Source organism: Neolamprologus brichardi, chromosome 2, assembly GCF_056152115.1.
Source record: "Neolamprologus brichardi isolate AB-2024 chromosome 2, ASM5615211v1, whole genome shotgun sequence".
NCBI classification, from domain to species: domain Eukaryota; kingdom Metazoa; phylum Chordata; class Actinopteri; order Cichliformes; family Cichlidae; genus Neolamprologus; species Neolamprologus brichardi.
The window spans coordinates 26,944,925-26,964,109 of record NC_142105.1 but is presented as its reverse complement, the minus strand read 5'-3'; the positions used below and the strand labels follow the sequence as shown (position 1 = coordinate 26,964,109).

The window sequence follows — 19,185 nt, the reverse complement described above, 5'->3', positions numbered from 1 at the left end:
AAAAGCTACATGTGGGATGAGATGACTCACGTCCTGAACAGAAAAACTCACTGCATCACACACTAAGAAAAATGACCTGGAGGAGCTGAATGTCCATTTTAAAAACACAGAGAATACAAGAAGACTTTTTTTTACACTGTAGCTTTAATCACTGTTAAAATTGGCTTTGTCATGTGTCTGCATGACCATATCAGTGTCATGTGATCATACATAAACACAAACACACACACACTGTGCATCCTTTCAGATACCATGGATTAATGTATGATATACCTGTACCCACCCAGGCTGTGCGGTATATGCCGTATTTTTGTTTGGGGCATACATGCACATACTATTCCTCCATATCATGTGAAACTTCAAGTCTCAACCTTTAAGAGAAATAATAAACAATCTAGTTTGAGTTTGTCCCATTGGTTTTCTTTGGGAAAAGTTTTAATAATATAACTAATAAGACCTATTTTAACGGGATAATGTGTGGTTTGTGTTGTATTAAACATTGTAGAACTTTTATTTTTAAAAGAAATTAGATTGAGAACATTTAGAGTAAAAGAGGGATGTGACATGCAACACAGAGCTTTGCCAGATATACATTGCAGGAACAAAAAGTGTTGTGATTTGGTTACATTGAATAAAACATTAGCACATTGAAAGCTGGGCTGGAACATTCAGAAAGATAAGAATAAACAAGGCATTGACTTCACTCAAGATGTTTAGTAGGGGAACTAGACAGGCCAAATAGCCACACGGGGAAGAGGAACCCTGCAGCTACAGACTCAATCCCTCTAACGGCCAACATTTGATTCCATCCATGTGTGGCAACAAATACGGTATTAATTAGACAAGTATATGCCATTTGTGACCGTATACCTCATTTACCCCATTTACCCCGCAGTGAGCAGTGCCAGGATAAGAAGGCAATCCTCTTAGCAAGGTTACACCCAGCAACTAAACAGCAGACTCTGAATTTCCCTCACTCATTCATGCTTTCTCTCACAATTCACTAAATTCCTATTTCCTAAATCTAGATCTCAGGACACTTCATTGTGCTGTTTTTAGGTTTTGGTACAGGATAAATTAAAAGTGGTTTTTAAGCCATATGTGTCTTTACTAGTGTTCTGCTTAATGGCTGGCTGTTTTGCGTGTATCCTTGCCCTGACCCGTCAGTCAGTTCAATCCTCCAGGCATGACATGATGACCTAAGCACAGCAGCAGATGTTCTGGCTGTATGAGCACTGATGCCAAACAAGAGCAGCACAGACCAGCATCTGTTCTTATCTCTGTTGATTCAGAAAAAAAGAGGAAAAACAACAACTTGTAAACACTGCACATGGCTCAATGCACTTAACAAAGCTACCAATCACTCTGCATTACAACACACAGACATACATGTCTAGACTTAAGTACTGTTAAGCATTATGATACTATTAATATGACTATTGTTAGGAAAGTAAAGCATTGCAAAGAGAGCTTGACATAAAGACAGTGAACAAATCATCACAATGCAGTACACTAAGCTAGGCTCATATCATCCATCAAGGAGTTAAAGGGACACATGGAGATAGTGTATGCAAATGCCTTTTTTTGGTGCAATGTTTTTAATGCTTAGAGAAGTTGACCCAGCTAAAGCTCCAGAGAAAGGCCTCCGTGGACTGATTCAGCTGCACTAGAGTGATTCTAAAATAAGAGTAGCAAGGACCAATCTATGGGACTCATGAGTCAATGGACTGAGAGATAATGAAACTGATGGCTTATATAACCAAGTGGTAGAGATAGCAAAGGGTCAGACCTTTTCAAACAGTAAAAATAAAAGACAGGAATTATGTAGTTTTTTTCTTTTCTTTTTGCTATTATTCTTTATGATTTGCTGTGTCAAATTTTGCTGGACACCCGATAAATTCTATTTGTATCTTTATCAACACTAAAGAAAGTTTGACCCAAATACTGACCAGTACTGCCTAGCTTTTGCCATCTGACATTAAAGCTACACATGGCTCTAAATCAGTCATGTCCTAGTGCAAATGACAAGAGCTAAAGGAGCTGTGCCAAGCAGTGTTGCCCCACAGATCTGAGTGCAGCCTGCAATTAAATTTTTATCCCATTGACTTCTATTTTTGCCCTGTTAGTCCAGAAGCAACTGAAAAAATCCAGGTCATCTTCTTGTCATGTTTCTAGTTGATTTATTGTGTTTATTAAATGAGCTTAATCAAATAAGGGCATTGTCTGTACTGTGTGAGTGGTTCATGTGGAACTGCAGTGAGTGTCATGCATTAAACATACAAAGTGGAAAATTTAAAATTGAATATACAAGACTCAAAGGTAAAGTTAAATAACTGAATTTAACTTGACATAAAAACATCTTGACACAAAACACATCTTCGTTCAGCCCTTCTCTGCCACTCTGTGTTCAAAGTGCAGCACACAGAGGTCAACAAACAGATTATTTACTAAGAACACCAAAAGATGCATTGCTGCAATGCTTGTTGATATTGACATTAATCTCCTGATTAACCAGCACCATATTGCCTAAATGTTTACTAAGAGGAAGTACAGATATGAACACAAGCACTCATAGCAGAGATACGTAGTAAATAGCAGCTCAGACAACCACTTGTTTGGAAACATCTACAAATCACGTGCTTCAGGTCAACACTAATAAAAACCAGACTGTCAAAGTCAATGTGTTGCTTGAATTCTTCCACTAAGTTTTTCTGTAGTGAAAAGCAAGTCTCCAAACAACAGTCAGTGACTGCACCTTAAAAATAAAAATCAATGTCCAGTGAAAGAAAAAAAAGTTCAGTAACAATGTGAATCTACTTAGTATGCTCATCATAAAATATAAACAAGCACGAGAGTTATTTTTTGTATTGTATTTTAGGTATTGTCGCAAAGTTTTGTGCACTAGTTCAAGAAAAGTCTAATTAAACAAAAAATATTAGATGCATTTGATCAGTTTAAAAGGCTGAAGTTATCATAAGTTAACCTGATTTTTTTTTAAATACAGTTCCAGGTACCTAAGTTTTTGCTAAACATAAAATACATTTATCATTACTCAACTTCACAATTCAGTTTTAGCAAAGTTAAAATTGTGCATGCACAATTACACACACACACACACACACACACACACACACACACACACACACACACCACCACCACCACCACCACCCCCCCCCCCCCCCCCCCCCCCACACACACACACACACACACCAGTCAGTTTATCTGTGAAAGTGCCTTTGAATAAAGAGGATTAGACACAGTATGTGATATCAGTGATGTGATATTGCATGTGCATCTATGGGGACAAGTGTGCATGTGTAAAGTGTGAACATGATGATGGTAGCTGTTTTTGCTGTACTGCACTATGTGTCCAAAATTAGATTACCATCACTGCTGCTGACCTCAATGTGAGTGGCGGCGTCCTCATACAAAGCTGGAGCAATAAGGGAGAATGTGCCCTACTGACATACAACAGCACATTCAGCATCCACTGCTATGACCCTACAGGCATGAGGCGCAGCAGCACACAGCTTAAGAGCATGTGGCATAACCAGAGAAAGATTGCAGAAAGCAAGTCAAATATCACCCGGGAAATAAAGAAGTGCACCATATGAAGGAGAAGAGGAAGAACAGAAACAAGGAAGTGGGAAAAGGAGGCCAAGAGTGGGAAGGGGGAAGGGAACTACTGAGAGCAAAATCAGTATGAAAGGGGAGAGAAAGAGAGAGAGAGATAGAGAGAGAGAAGCTGCAAAAAAAGAGGAAGGATAAGCAGTCCTTAGAGCAGAGGCAGAACAGTGAGTACTGCATGGAGTAGTATACTGATGGAACACTCATTGCTATAAAAGCAGAAAACAAAATGCAGGTTATTTTTCATAAAATTTGAGATAGGGATTAGGTGCAGAATAAGTTAAAACGCAAAGGCAAGTAGAGTGAAGCATGATATGAGTGTGTTTAGCTGTCAGCATTTTATGTGTTACTTTAGAAGAAAAGACACAAAAAGAAAGGTAAATAGGAGGAAAGTTGCTGAAATGACTACACACTACTGTTGTACATGATTGGCTTCTTACAACATTCCCAAACTGCAATGAATGCAGTTTAATGAGGAACGTGCTGTCACCTATTCAATAAAAGCAATGTATACAGGTAACTGCACTGTAGATAACATTTTGCGTAGACATACCGCATGCAAACACAGTTGCAGAGATCTGCTGAGCTAGCCAAGCAAACAGACAAAGCCACTGGAGCAAGCAGCCACACCCCCACAGAGGAGAGCATACAGAATGAAAACTGTAAACAGTTTACGTCTTCTTACATCAAACTAAATTAAGATCAGCAAGTTTAAAATGCAGGAGTATTTTTTTCATCTGTTTTTGCAATAGTAATATACATATTAAAAAGTGTTTATTTACTGTACAACAAAGGTGCATCCCATGTGCTTGCATTAAAGTAGTTGCAGCTCATCCACTCCTCTTTCCATGTGTTTTTTCTTAACTATTAAAAAACAAACTATGATGGCGCAGGAATAAAATAAATAAAAATACACTATAATAAAAATACAGGCAATCGGCTCACAGTCTGTGATGCAATGACATTTCCAAGCACTTATTAGTTTTAATGAGATGCTCTCATTTTTAATCACATCTTTTCTGGGCATCTGCTATCCAGGCACAGCTTAGCATTGCTGCTGTACTGCAACACACACACACACACAAAGCCTGATTTCTATCTCTCTCACACTCACGCATGGACTCGTGCATATAAAATATTCATTCATGCACACATACGCTCAGAGGGGCAGTTATTGCTAGCAGAGCTAAATAAATCTGGACAGATGAACTGCAGAGAAAGTGTGGCCAGCCTCTCTTACTCTGAATCTGAACCGATCCTTTACCTTCCTGTATTCAAGCTTTAGCTTGCTGCTTTATTTCACATGCTGCTCAGTAGCTTCTCATACAGCACCAGTTTTCAGCACAGACATATATGTTTATAATTTAAAATATGCTTTTTTTCTGTCAGTTTCCTGTGTAGGGAATCTAACGTTGACCCAGTTTTTTGGGTGAATAGATTATCCTCCATACTATAAAATATCTAATTAAAAGCTAGAATATTCCTGCTTTTGCTATTCCTTTACTATCTGCAGCATGTGCTTCCTAGTTTACAGTTCTGAATGTGGTATTATAATCCACGAGTATATATAGACATAAACCAATTCTTATCAAATATTGTGAGGTTTCTATAGATGAGCTGTACAAAAGCCACATCCCCTCCCCCTACTCTACTGCTTTCTCCATCCCTCCCTCGTTCATCCTCTTCCACTGCTGTTGCTAAGACCGTTGAGTGCATGCTAGTCTGTGGAAACCAGTAGAGTCTGAGAGGTGGATCTCCCAGTGTGTTGCTATGGGCAACACACAATGTTCGATAGAGAATCACCTCTCAGACTCATGCTTGCAGACCTTCGCACATGTCATAGAATGTGACCTATTTTCAGTAAGTCAAAGGGGATCATGCACTCTGAAGCTTGTGTGCAGTGTGCTAAATATACAGTCTTCTACATCAGTATTCCTCAATTCCAAAGCACAACAAACCAATCAATTAAAAAAAATAGTAAAATTATATTGCTTGTTTTTCACTCCTGGAATGAATTCACATCCCTGCTGAAACAACCCCACCTGACTTGCTGCACATTGTGATGCACTGCACACCCGCCTCAGGCACTCTCTGCTCTTCTCTGTCTTAGCTCCAGCCATTCATGGCCCATTGAATCACCTCAGCAGCATCAGCAAGCACAAACCACAAGAAATCTCATAGCCAGTCATTCAGTTGCTTTAAGCCCATGTAAGAAACCTCATAGACAGGAAGGATATATAGATGCAATTAAAGATGAAAAAAACCCAACAACAAGCGTATACAGCGCAAAGCTCACAGTTTTTCATTCAGACTCAGACATAAATACATGCAAACCACAATAAGTGTCTGTCTGGATATTTGGGTGATATTAGTATTATAAATAATGTTAAACTTCAAAAGCAGAGCACCATATTATGGTATAGACACGGCATAGAAGCAACAGTTCAATTTGCTTATGAATTAGCAGTTTGGACTGTGTGAGAACTAACCAGAAAACCACATGTAAGGCATTTTATCAACACACAGCCTACTTATTTCACACAGTGAATATTTTTTTATGCTTCTTGACGGTTCCTGCTGAATAGATTATTTTGTAGGATCAGCTTCTTATTTCTGATTAAAATTATAGCATAACTGCCTAGAAATAAAATTGTCTTTCTTACCTCTTCAGATGTGCGTCTCCTATCTGGAAGCACAAGTGTATTTGCATGGCTACCCGGAACTATAGTAGATCCTATACTCATTCTGGGTCCAACTAGCATGTACCGCTTCTCTCCTGATCTGTACTGGATGCTGTGACACAGTGTCCCATCATAATTAGTCTCTGGCAGATATTTAGAAGTGTAACCTGTGGATTTGGAGCACTGCATTGCAATCAGCACGATTATACTGATGAGGAAAAGTACAGAAACTGCGCCCAAAGTTATCATGAGGTAAAAGATGACATTACTGTCCTCCTCATCTTTTGCTGCACCTTTAACATCAGAAGCTGCAAAAGCCTCTTTGGGCTCCACAAGTTTGACAATCACAGTAGCTGTTGCTGAGAGAGAAATGTTGCCGTTGTCTTTGACCAGTATGAGCAGTTTATGCTCAGCCTCGTCTGTCTCTGTGAATGAGCGAAGTGTTCTGATCTGTCCTGTATAGCGGTCCAAAGCAAAGAGACTGTGGTCAGTAACTTCCTGCAGTGAAAAGAGCAACCAGCCGTTATATCCTATATCAGCGTCATAGGCTCTGACTTTAGTCACCAAGTGTCCTGCGTTGACGTTTCGGGGAATCTCCTCCACACCTTGAGCAGAACCGTTGGAGCTTAGTGGGTACAGGATGACTGGAGTGTTGTCGTTCTGATCCAGGATGAAGACGTTGACTGTGACATTGTTGCTTAGTGACGGAGTTCCAGAATCTGAGGCAACAACTTGGAACTGGAAAGTTTTCATTGTTTCAAAGTCAAAACTTTTCAGTGCCACAATTTCTCCATTTTCAGGGTTTATACTTAGAAATGATGTCAATTTTTCATCAGCATTCCTCATAATATTATATGATATATGGGCGTTATCACCCTCATCACAGTCATGAGCACTGACAGAAAATAAAGATCCTCCAGCAGCATTGTTTTCAGTCACATAAAACATATATGGGTTTGTTGAAAACTCTGGACTGTTGTCATTCACATCTGATATTATCACACTTATTATCCTGTGAGATGACAGTGGCGGGTTACCAGCATCTTTTGCAACAATTCTTATGTCATACTTGGGTTGCTGTTCTCTATCCAGCAGTGACTTGGTGACTAAAGAGTACATATTTTCTTGTAATGAAGGCGTTAATGTGAAAGGTACACCTTCACTTACAGAACACATCACCTTTCCATTTACACCTGAATCGTTATCGTTCACGCTTATCAGTGCTACGGTCCTTCCTGGTTTAGAGTCCTCAGGGACTGCACTTGAAAAGGATGTCACCTCAATTTCAGGTGTGTTGTCATTTAAGTCCACAATAGTTATTTTAACACTTTTTTCTGTTGCCAGGGGGACTTGCCCTTTATCAGAAGCTTTAATATCAATTTGATATCTGTCTTTTTCTTCATAGTCTATGGGCCCTTTCACAATAATTTCACCTGTATTGCTATCGACTTCAAAAATTTGACGTGATTTCTTATTTACATTATTCCCAAATGAATAAACCACCTCCCCATTTAAACCATCATCTAAATCTGTGGCATTTACTTGTACGATAGTTGTGCCAATTGGTGAATTTTCATCAAGTACAGCAGTGTATGAGTCTCTGGCAAAAACTGGCATATTATCATTCACATCCAGAACATTAACAATAATTTCCATCGTCCCTGATCTAGCGGGCTTTCCTCCATCAACTGCTGTCAGAAGCAATCTGTGACTTCGCGCAGCCTCTTTGTCCAGCGCTTTATGTAAAAACAAAACAGGAATTTTGCCATCCTCTTCTCTATCCTTAACCTCCAAACGAAAATGGTCATTTTGACTGAGCTTATATTGTTGAATAGAAAACATGTCGCTGTCTGGATCACGGGCGCCTTGTAGCTGAAATCGCGCCCCAGGTAAAGCAGATTCGGATATCTCTAAATGCGTCTGGTTGTCCGTGAATATGGGAGAGTGGTCATTTACATCTAAAACCTCAATGCCGACGTAGTGAACCTCTAAGGGATTCTCTAGCACAGTCTTTATGTTCAGAATACAGGTGGTTATCCGTTCACACACCTCTTCTCGGTCTATTTTTCTGTTAACGTGTATTATGCCGTTGCTGGTGAGTTGAAACAGGGGTTCAGTCGATCCAGAAACGATGCGAAATCCTCTAGCATGCAAAGCACTGTGATCCATCCCTAAATCTTTAGCGATATTTCCAACAACAGAACCCACCGTTAGCTCTTCGGGAATAGAGTATCGCAGCTGTGCGGAAGAAGAATTCATAGTGAGAGCCAACGAAACAATAAAGACGGCCAAGCGCTCCAACAATACTCCGCATCCCCGTCGTGCCATGGCGAATTCACAGAATAAGCAAAATAATAGGAACAGGACGGTTAAACATTGAAATATGAATTTACATCGAAACACTGGAACTGATGAAAACCAAATATTCCAGGATTCCGAAACATAATGATTCCGAGGGTATCAAAGATTTAAAGCCATTGCCCCCCAAAGCGCAAGTGCACCCTGACGAGAAATACTGTAGCGCAAAACTACTGACGTAGAAGACGTACAGCCGGGAGTCGTTAATTTTCACAAACAGTGACACCATGCGAGCTGACGTTACAATGGAGATAAATAAAAATAGTGTTTAAAAGCTTCAACTTCGTGTCGAGGGGTCAAGCAAAACACGGGAAAAGTGCACTCGACATCATTTCAACATGAACAAAATAATCTCGTCCAAGCTCCTCCAAAAATATATTAATGTTCATTTTACTTCATGAGATATTCAAATTAAGAGAGACATTCTTACCTCTTCAGATGTCCCTCTCCGATCAGGTAGCATTAGTGTATTTGCATGGCTACCCGGAACTATGGTACATCCTATACTCATACTCATACTCAGTTTGGGTGATGAATATACACTACACATTTGTGTTCTATTTCTATTCAGCTGTTATAAAGAGAAAGTTTAACGCAGCACTTTGAACATATCTATATCAACGGAATTCAAGCTCTAAATATGTAGAGTCAGTATTTGTTGGAGTGTCTGAGAATTGTGAACTACTCTAAAAAAAAAAAACCTGTTAAAATAAAGCCTTTCTTACCTCTTCAGATGTGCGTCTCCTATCTGGAAGCACAAGTGTATTTGCATGGCTACCCGGAACTATAGTAGATCCTATACTCATTCTGGGTCCAACTAGCATGTACCGCTTCTCTCCCGATCTGTACTGGATGCTGTTACACAGTGTCCCATCATAATTAGTCTCTGGCAAATATTTAGAAGTATAGTCTGTGGATTTGGAGCACTGCATCGCAATCAGCACGATGATGCTGACGAGAAAAAGTACAGAAACTGCGCCCAAAGTTATCATGAGGTAAAATATCACGTTATTGTCGTCCTCATCATCTTTTGCGGCACCTTTAACATCAGAAGCTGCAAAAGCCTCTTTGGGCTCCACAAGTTTGACTATCACAGTAGCTGTTGCTGAGAGAGAAACGTTGCCGTTGTCTTTGACCAGTATGAGCAGTTTATGCTCAGCCTCGTCTGTCTCTGTGAATGAGCGAAGTGTTCTTATCTGTCCTGTATAGCGGTCCAAAGCAAAGAGACTGTGGTCAGTCACTTCCTGCAGTGAAAAGAGCAACCAGCCGTTATATCCTATATCAGCGTCATAGGCTCTGACTTTAGTCACCAAGTGTCCTGCGTTGACGTTTCGGGGAATCTCCTCCACACCTTGAGCAGAGCCGTTGGAGCTGAGTGGATACAGGATGACTGGGGCATTGTCGTTCTGATCCAGGATGAAGACGTTGACTGTGACATTGTTGCTTAGTGACGGATTTCCAGAATCTGAGGAAACAACTTGGAACTGGAAAGTTTTCATCGTTTCAAAGTCAAAACTTTTCAGCGCCGTAACATCTCCACTTTCCGAGTTAATATTTAAAAACAATGCCATACTGCCTTCGCTGTTGTCCCGATAAACGTGATATGAAATACGCGCATTATCACTGTCATCACAATCGGACGCCTTTACTGAAAATAATTGTGCACCTAAATCGTTATTTTCAGTGATGTAAAATATGTAAGGACTGACTGAAAACTGAGGCCTGTTGTCGTTCACGTCTGATATCGCCACAGTTATTGTCTTTTCACTTAAGAGTGATGGAACACCAGCATCCTTTGCAACAACTGTAAGTTCATAAAAATACCTTTCTTCTCTGTCCAGCAGTGACTTGGTCACTATGGCGTACATATTATCTTGGAGGGATGGCGATATAGCAAAAGGAACATCCTCAGGTATGAAGCAGGAGACTTTCCCACTGGGACCTGAATCTAAATCGTTCACGCTGATCAAAGCTACTGTTGTTCCAATCCTACAGTCTTCGGGAATTGACTTAGAAAATGACGTGACTTCAATCTCGGGTGGGTTATCGTTCATGTCGATTACCTTTATTATCACACTTTTGTCTGTTGATAAAGGGATAGTCCCCTCATCAGACGCTCTTATATCAATTTCATAACGTTCATTTTCTTCGTAATCAATTTCACCAGTCACTTTAATTTCCCCCGTGCTCGAGTCTATATAAAACAGTTTTTGCAGTTTGATTTCGACTTCCTTACCAAAAGAGTAAACAATTTTACCGTTTGCTCCCTCATCTAAATCTGTGGCATTCACTCGAATGACTAGCGTGCCGGGGGGTGCGTTTTCATTCAGCATAGCAGAGTATACATCTTGTGTAAAAACAGGTGCATTGTCGTTAACATCAAGTACCTCAATCAGTATTTGCGTTGTCCCAGACTTTGGCGGTCTCCCCCCATCAATAGCGGTAAGGAGAAGCTTGTGCTCTCTCGCAGCCTCTCTATCTAACTGCTTCTGTAAAACTAGAAATGGCATTTTACCATCATCTCTATCTTTTAACTCCAAACGAAAGTAATCACTGTGACTTAGTTTATACTGGTGAACAGAGAACTGGCTACCGTCTGGGTCTCGTGCAGGTTGGAGCTGAAATCTTGCACCCGGTATCGTCGATTCAAATATTTCAAGTCGTTTCTCTTTCTCTGGAAAGATGGGGGAGTGGTCGTTTACATCCACCACCTCTACGGCCACATAATGAATTTCCAGAGGATTTTCTAGCACTGTTTTAAGGTTTATTACACAATCGAGTCTTCGTTCGCAAATCTCTTCCCTGTCCACTTTCCTGCTCACATACAGAACACCGTCGTCTTGATTCAAATGAAAAAGGGGTTCCTTTGAACTGCCAACAATGCGGTACTTTCTTTCCTTCAGCGTAACCTTATCAATCCCCGCGTCTTTCGCAATGTTTCCAACAACACTTCCTTCTTTAACCTCTTCAGAGATGGAATATCTGATCTGAGCCGAGGCTTCGCTCCCAAACATCACCAATGCCACCGCGTAGACTATGCATCTCCATCGCTCGATCCACGTCCGCCGTCCTCTTTGTTCCATTATGTGCAGAATAAAATTATGACTTCAGGATCAATTATTGTGTCGTTTACAAATAAAGTGCAGCAGGGTTTCTTTTTAACCTGCTCTCCATAAATTAAACCTATCTGTGCACACCACCGAGAACGACAAACAGCTGAATTCTTATTTAAGCTCGTTGCACAAAATGCCAAAATACAGGGCTGGACCAGCTGGTGACGACAAAAAGACACTAGAGAAAACATTTGTAATTACACCGACACCATGCGATATATAACGTTATTGCAGCACCGTGGACCTAAGAAATAAAATAAAATCAACTAAATTCAAGCAACAAAACTATTTGGCAACTGCAGGAAACAAAACAGCGTTCTGCTAAGAATAAGATATATTATCTGTTATTTGTAAGGTTCCTTCTTTGGAAATTTATATGAGTTATTTCTGTATTATTTCTAATAAAAAGGCTTGTAGTACTGTAACAACTTTCAGCACTATGGACAGCAACACTACCGACCACAGGCAGACGCACACCGACAAAGTCTGATACACTTTCAGCACACATAAATGTTATGGGAATTAAATAGACATGCGCGTTATAGATTTAACTATCCAACGACAATAACACAGCATTATATGTATTAAAACACGGTGTCATTATCGATAATGTCTTTTAAACGTCAGAAATTGTGCCATAATTTGCTCTGAGCACGCCCATCATTCTAAAAGGTCATCACTGTGGTTTCCTTATTTGGAAAATATATAACACCCAGTAACTTCAGTGATACAATTCAGTTCCCTGCAATTCCTTGAAATCTGCTACAGTTTTGTCAGCGGCCTCTAAAGTGGGAAAACTACCAAAGAAATGTTTCAGGTGTTCTAGTTCTGAAAAGCAATTATTTTTTTTCTTGAATATTTAAAATTAAATCTTTCATGTTCAGTCGAAAGGTTGTCTGTTTCTGATTTATTAGATATTTTCAGTTTCAAAGGCAAAAGGGATAAACATTAATATTAAACCACAGCACACTAACTGTAGTTTAATTTATGATTTTAACAGATCAGCTCGTTACTTGTTAGCAAACACATACCAACCATCTCATTAACACACACACACAGCTAGTTTGGGTGATGAATACACACTACAAATTTATGTTCTATTTCTATTCAGCTGTTATAAAGAGAAAGTTTAACGCAGCACTTTGAACATATTTATATCAACGGAATTCAAGCTCTAAGTTGAGTCAGTATTTTTTGGAATGTCTGAGAATTGTGAACTACTCTCAAAACAACTGTTTAAATAAAGTCTTTCTTACCTGTTCAGATGTGCGTCTCCTATCAGGAAGCACTAGAGTATTTGCATGGCTACCCGGAACTATGGTAGATCCTATACTCATTCTGGGTCCAACTAGCATGTACCGCTTTTCTCCTGATCTGTACTGGATGCTGTGACACAGTGTCCCATCGTAATTAGTCTCTGGCAAATATTTAGAAGTATAGTCTGTGGATTTGGAGCACTGCATTGCAATCAGCACGATGATGCTTATGAGAAAAAGTACAGAAACTGCGCCCAAAGTTATCATAAGGTAAAATATCACGTTGCTGTCCTCATCATCTTTTGCTGCACTTTTAACATCAGAAGCTGCAAAAGCCTCTTTGGGCTCCACAAGTTTGACAATCACAGTAGCTGTTGCTGAGAGAGAAACGTTGCCGTTGTCTTTGACCAGTATGAGCAGTTTATGCTCAGCCTCGTCAGTCTCTGTGAATGAGCGAAGTGTTCTGATCTGTCCTGTATAGCGGTCCAAAGCAAAGAGACTGTGGTCAGTCACTTCCTGCAGTGAAAAGAGCAACCAGCCGTTATATCCTATATCAGCGTCATAGACTCTGACTTTAGTCACCAAGTGTCCTGCGTTGACGTTTCGGGGAATCTCCTCCACACCTTGAGCAGAACCATTGTAGCTGAGTGGGTACAGGATGACTGGAGCGTTGTCGTTCTGATCCAGGATGAAGACGTTGACTGTGACATTGTTGCTTAGTGACGGAGTTCCAGAATCTGAGGCAACAACTTGGAACTGGAAAGTTTTCAGTGTTTCAAAGTCAAAACTTTTCAGCGCTAAAATGTCCCCATTTTCAGTGTTTATGTTTAGAAATGAAGTGACTTTATTATCTTCACTTCCGTCTCTGATAATATGATAGGAAATGCGAGCATTGTCATTCTCATCACGATCAGAGGCTTTAATAGAAAACACTGAAGCTCCTGGACTGTTCCCCTCAGTAACATAGAAAGTATATGGGCTGAGTGAAAACTCTGGACGGTTGTCATTCACATCGGACACCGTAACACTTATTGTGTTTTCAGATGATAACGATGGTTGGCCACCGTCTTTTGCAACTACTGTTATTATATATTGTGACTGTTTCTCTCTGTCTAGAGTTGTCTTGGTTACTAATGAATACATTTTGTCCTGTAAAGATGGTGATAAAACAAAAGGGACATCATCAATTACACTACAAATAACCTTTCCATTAAGACCAGAATCCAAATCATTTACACTTATAAGAGCTACTGTAGTTCCAGGTCTGGAATCTTCTGGGATAGAGCTGGAAAATGAGGTAACCTCAATATCAGGTGCGTTATCATTCACATCAACTATATTAATAATCACGTTTTTTTGTGTAGCCATTGGAGGCAGGCCTTTGTCTGATGCCTGAATTTCAATTTCGTATCTGTCTCTCTCCTCATAGTCTATTAAACCTTTTACAATGATCTCACCTGTTTTCTGATTAATATCAAAAAGCTTAAAGAATTTGCGATTCACGCCATTGCTAAACGAATAAACCACATCCCCGTTGGGTCCATCATCTAAATCTGTTGCGTTTACCTGAATGACTGTTGTATCTACCCGAGCATTTTCATGAAGCATCACTGTGTAAACATCTTTAGAGAAAATGGGGCCATTATCATTTACATCTAAAACACTGACTAGAATATTCATAGTGCCCGATTTCGAAGGTTTACCCCCGTCCATGGCCGTTAGTATGAGCGTGTGGCTTCCTGCAGTTTCTCTGTCTAAAGATTTTTGAACAATCAGTACAGGTATTTTACCGTCGTCTCCCGAGTCTTTAACTTCCAAACGAAAGTGGTCATTAGAGCTAAGTTTATACTGCTGAAGAGAGAAGGGGCCACTGTCTGGATCTCGTGCGGGTTGCAGCGGAATTCGCACGCCTGGTAGCACAGACTCAAAAATCTCCAGTGTTGTCTCTTTTTCAGGGAATGTGGGAGAATGGTCGTTTAAATCCACCACTTCTATAGCAACATAATGGACTTCCAGTGGGTTTTCTAGCACCGTTTTCAGATTTATTGTACAAGTACTGCTCCGCTCGCAAACCTCTTCCCGGTCAATTTTTCTCCTCGCGTACAGGATCCCGTCGTTTTGATCCACATTAAAAAGAGGATCTATGGCACTGGTTACAATCCGGTATTTCCTGCCTTTTAGTGTGCTTTTCTCTAATCCCAAATCTTTTGCTATATTTCCAACCACAGTTCCTTCTTCAACTTCCTCAGAAATGGAATATCTTAATTGAGCCGATGCCACACCGCACAGAAGCATAGCGATCAAGCACACAACACTCCGTCCTTTCATCCACGTTCGTTCGCATCCTCTTTGTCCCATCATTAAAACAAAATGAACCAACTCTTCGCGGTGTCAGTCACAGTGTCATAAGAAAAGAGTCCAACACGCACATACCTATGAGATGCTTATTTCAAAAGACGTAACAAATCCGGAAAATTTGTAAAACGATCACAGCACCCGTTCAACTTATTCTGTCTGTAGGGAACCGAGAAGATAATAAAAAGGTGGAACCGTAATGCAATGACGACAAGATACAGTCTGTCTTTTGCCAGCACACTGACACCGTGCGAATTCGTTATGTATTGCAAGAAAGTCAAAATACTGCAGCTGTTTCCAGGTAATTCTAAAGGAGCATGTTTATTTACTTTGACTTACAGGCTTAGAGGAATCTGAAAATCACTTTTCCTCATTAGCTAATTAGAAGGTTCTAAGTGGAGGCAGTAGAATTCGATTCTGAAAAACGTTAGATGTTTCCAGATAATAACTTTAAATACTAATACTCTGATATTTTATACAAAATATTTATAGTATTTAAATTTATTTTTTAAATAATTTTCAAATCGGGACATGAATACTATGTCAGGAAAACGGACAGTGAATAACGGCCGGTCCAAATGCCTTTCTGTGACGTTATAAAAGGTAAATGAATTAATATCACATGACTGCAAACTGTTCCGTTCTCCAACATAAATGTCTTACCTCTTCAGATGCTCGTCTCCGATCAGGTAGCACTAGAGTATTTGCATGACTCCCAGGTACTATAGTAGATCCTATACTCATTCTGGGTCCAACGAGCATGTACCGCTTCTCCCCTGATCTGTACTGGATGCTGTGACACAGTGTCCCATCATAATTAGTCTCTGGCAGATATTTAGAAGTATAGTCTGTGGATTTGGAGCACTGCATCGCAATCAGCACGATGATGCTTATGAGAAAAAGCACAGAAACGGCTCCCAAAGTTATCATAAGGTAAAATATGACATTACTGTCCTCATCATCTTTTGCTGCACTTTTAACATCAGAAGCTGCAAAAGCCTCTTTGGGCTCCACAAGTTTGACAATCACAGTAGCTGTTGCTGAGAGGGAAACGTTGCCGTTGTCTTTGACCAGTATGAGCAGTTTATGCTCAGCCTCGTCTGTCTCTGTGAATGAGCGAAGTGTTCTGATCTGTCCTGTATAGCGGTCCAAAGCAAAGAGACTGTGGTCAGTAACTTCCTGCAGTGAAAAGAGCAACCAGCCGTTATATCCTATATCAGCGTCAAAGGCTCTGACTTTAGTCACCAAGTGTCCTGCGTTGACGTTTCGGGGAATCTCCTCCACGCCTTTAGTCGAGCCGTTGGAGCTGAGTGGATACAGGATGACTGGAGCATTGTCGTTCTGATCCAGGATGAAGACGTTGACTGTGACGTTGTTGCTTAGTGACGGAGTTCCAGAATCTGAGGCAACAACTTGGAACTGAAAAGTTTTCAGCGTTTCAAAGTCAAAACTTTTCAGCGCTAAAATGTCCCCATTTTCAGAGTTTATGTTTAGAAATGAAGTGACTTTATTATCTTCACTTCCATCTCTGATAATATGATAGGAAATGCGCGCATTATCATTCTCATCATGATCAGAGGCATTAACAGAAAACACTGAAGCTCCTGGACTGTTTCCCTCAGCAACATAGAAAGTATATGGGCTGAGTGAAAACTCTGGACGGTTGTCATTCACATCGGACACCGTAACGCTTATTGTCTTTTCAGATGATAACGGAGGCTGACCTGCGTCTTTTGCTGTTATTGTCAACTCATATTGTGACTGTTTCTCTCTGTCCAGGGGGGATTTGGTCACTAATGAATACATTTTGTCCTGTAAAGATGGTGACAATGCAAACGGAACATCGTCACCTAAGGAACAAATTACTTTTCCATTGACTCCAGAGTCCAAATCATTTACACTGATAAGAGCTACTGTAGTTCCAGGTCTGGAATCTTCTGGGATAGAGCTGGAAAATGAAGTAACCTCAATCTCCGGTGCGTTATCATTTACATCAACAATCTTAATAATTACACTCTTTTCCGTAGTTAACGGAGCCAAACCTCTATCTGACGCCTGAATTTCAATCTCATATTTATCCTTTTGCTCATAATCCAGCAGACCTTTTACAGTTATCTTTCCTGTTGACTGGTCAATATCAAAAAGGTTAAACACATTATTACTCACACTGTTGCCAAATGAGTAAACTACCTCTCCGTTCTGACTGTGATCTGGATCAGTTGCATTCACTTGTATGACTTCTGTACCTACAGGAGCATTTTCATTGAGCTCAACCGAATAAAGATCTTTTGAGAAAATGGGCGTGTTATCATTCACATCCAAAACATTTACCAAAATGTTCATGTCTCCAGATTTTGGTGGCTTCCCCCCATCTAATGCGGTTAGCACCAATGAGTGACTGTGCGCTGCTTCCCTATCTAGTGCTTTTTGTAAAACCAGTATAGGTATTTTACCATCATCTCCTTTATCCCTCACTTCTAAACGGAAGTGGTCGTTGTGGTTAAGTTTATACTGCTGCACAGAATACTGACCACTGTCTAGATCCCGTGAAGGTTTTAACTGAAATCGTGCTCCGGGTAGAACAGATTCTGAAATCTCCAGTATTTTATTTTCCTCTGGAAAAACTGGAGCATGGTCATTTATATCGAGCACATCTACTCCTACGTAATGGACCTCCAGTGGATTTTCTAGCACAGTTTTAACATTTATCACACACGTACTGCTTTTCGCGCACACCTCTTCTCTGTCGATCTTTCGGCTCACATACAGGATACCATCGTTCTGATTTACGTGGAAAATGGGTTCAGCACCGCTAGAAACAATCCTGTACTTCCTTGTTTTCAGTGTGCTTTTATCTAATCCTAGATCTTTTGCGATGTTTCCAACAACCGTTCCCTCATTAGTTTCCTCTGAGATTGAATACCTTAATTGTGCCGACGCCAAGCTCCACAAAAACAGGACAACAATGCAGATGACATCGCGTCGTCTCCCCATTCCTTTCTCATGTCCTCTTTGTTCCATGGTTACACCCGAAAGCATCAGTGTCACTTATAAGAGCAACCCAGCACTGTAGCGATCCAATACAAATCGTCCATGAGTAAAGAATAATCACCCTTTTCCTAAAACGAGCATAAGCACGAACAGCGTATTCCCAAGCTCAGAAACGACTGCTTTAATATCCAAACCGGGACGCTATCAAGAGGCTCAACCAAAATGCAACGATAGAAAACACATTTAATGCTGCCTCTTTTCACTATACTGACACCTTGTGAGCAAAACAATTACTACAGAAAATCAGAACTATGTGAAACTTAAATCGAAAGTTAAAACTCATGTGTTATTCTTATTTTGAAGTTTTCGACATAAATTGAGGGGTATTTGTAAATAAATTATAAGGTAGTGCACTCTTGAAAAAACGCTCAAAGAAAAAAAGTATCTGAAAGTGTGGAGAAGATTCCCTCTAAATGACCAGTAAATTAAATTACTTCATGTCATTAAATTTGATTTATATGTCATATCAGTTACAGCTAATAGAGCTCTGTTGGGACTGTGTACTGTAAAGTGAGCATAAACATGGTCAGGACCATGGACAGCACTTGCCATAGACTTCAAGAATTTCTAGCTACATTTTGTGACAATATTACATTTCCTACACAAGTCACCAGAGGAATTTTAACTTTTTGTAGTCTATTGCTACAGTACATTCAGTCAGTTTTGTTTGCAGACTGATCTTATCTGCTACTACCAGAGAAAATATGGTCATATTGGGTTATGAAAGATAATGTTCAAGAAAAA

General features: G+C 40.1%; 2 protein-coding genes and 2 pseudogenes across 16 annotated transcripts in view; all 4 read right to left on the bottom strand.

Moving 5' to 3' along the window:
- LOC102780923 (protocadherin alpha-C2-like) overlaps window positions 1–19,185 on the bottom strand; it is a 198,014-nt gene that overhangs the window by 117,421 nt on the left and 61,408 nt on the right. The window contains exon 1 of one of the 15 annotated variants that reach the window (XM_087849833.1): window positions 16,054–18,637. The exons of the other annotated variants lie outside the window; for them this stretch is intronic. Coding sequence (XP_087705959.1) covers window positions 16,054–18,429 — 2,376 coding nt within the window. The 5' untranslated portion in view covers window positions 18,430–18,637. Of the gene's footprint in view, window positions 1–16,053; window positions 18,638–19,185 lie in introns of those variants that run through there. 15 annotated transcript variants of the gene reach the window in all.
- LOC148106157 (protocadherin alpha-8-like) lies at window positions 781–8,820 on the bottom strand. The gene is made up of 2 exons (XM_087850029.1): window positions 6,291–8,820; window positions 781–1,280 (listed from the first exon to the last, which is right to left on the bottom strand). The coding sequence occupies exons 1-2, from the start codon at window positions 8,634–8,636 to the stop codon at window positions 1,275–1,277; spliced, it is 2,352 nt and encodes a 783-aa protein (XP_087706155.1). The 5' UTR covers window positions 8,637–8,820; the 3' UTR covers window positions 781–1,274.
- On the bottom strand, window positions 9,371–11,897 carry LOC102796607 (protocadherin alpha-3 pseudogene; annotated as a pseudogene).
- LOC148106156 (protocadherin alpha-8 pseudogene) lies at window positions 13,003–15,535 on the bottom strand (annotated as a pseudogene).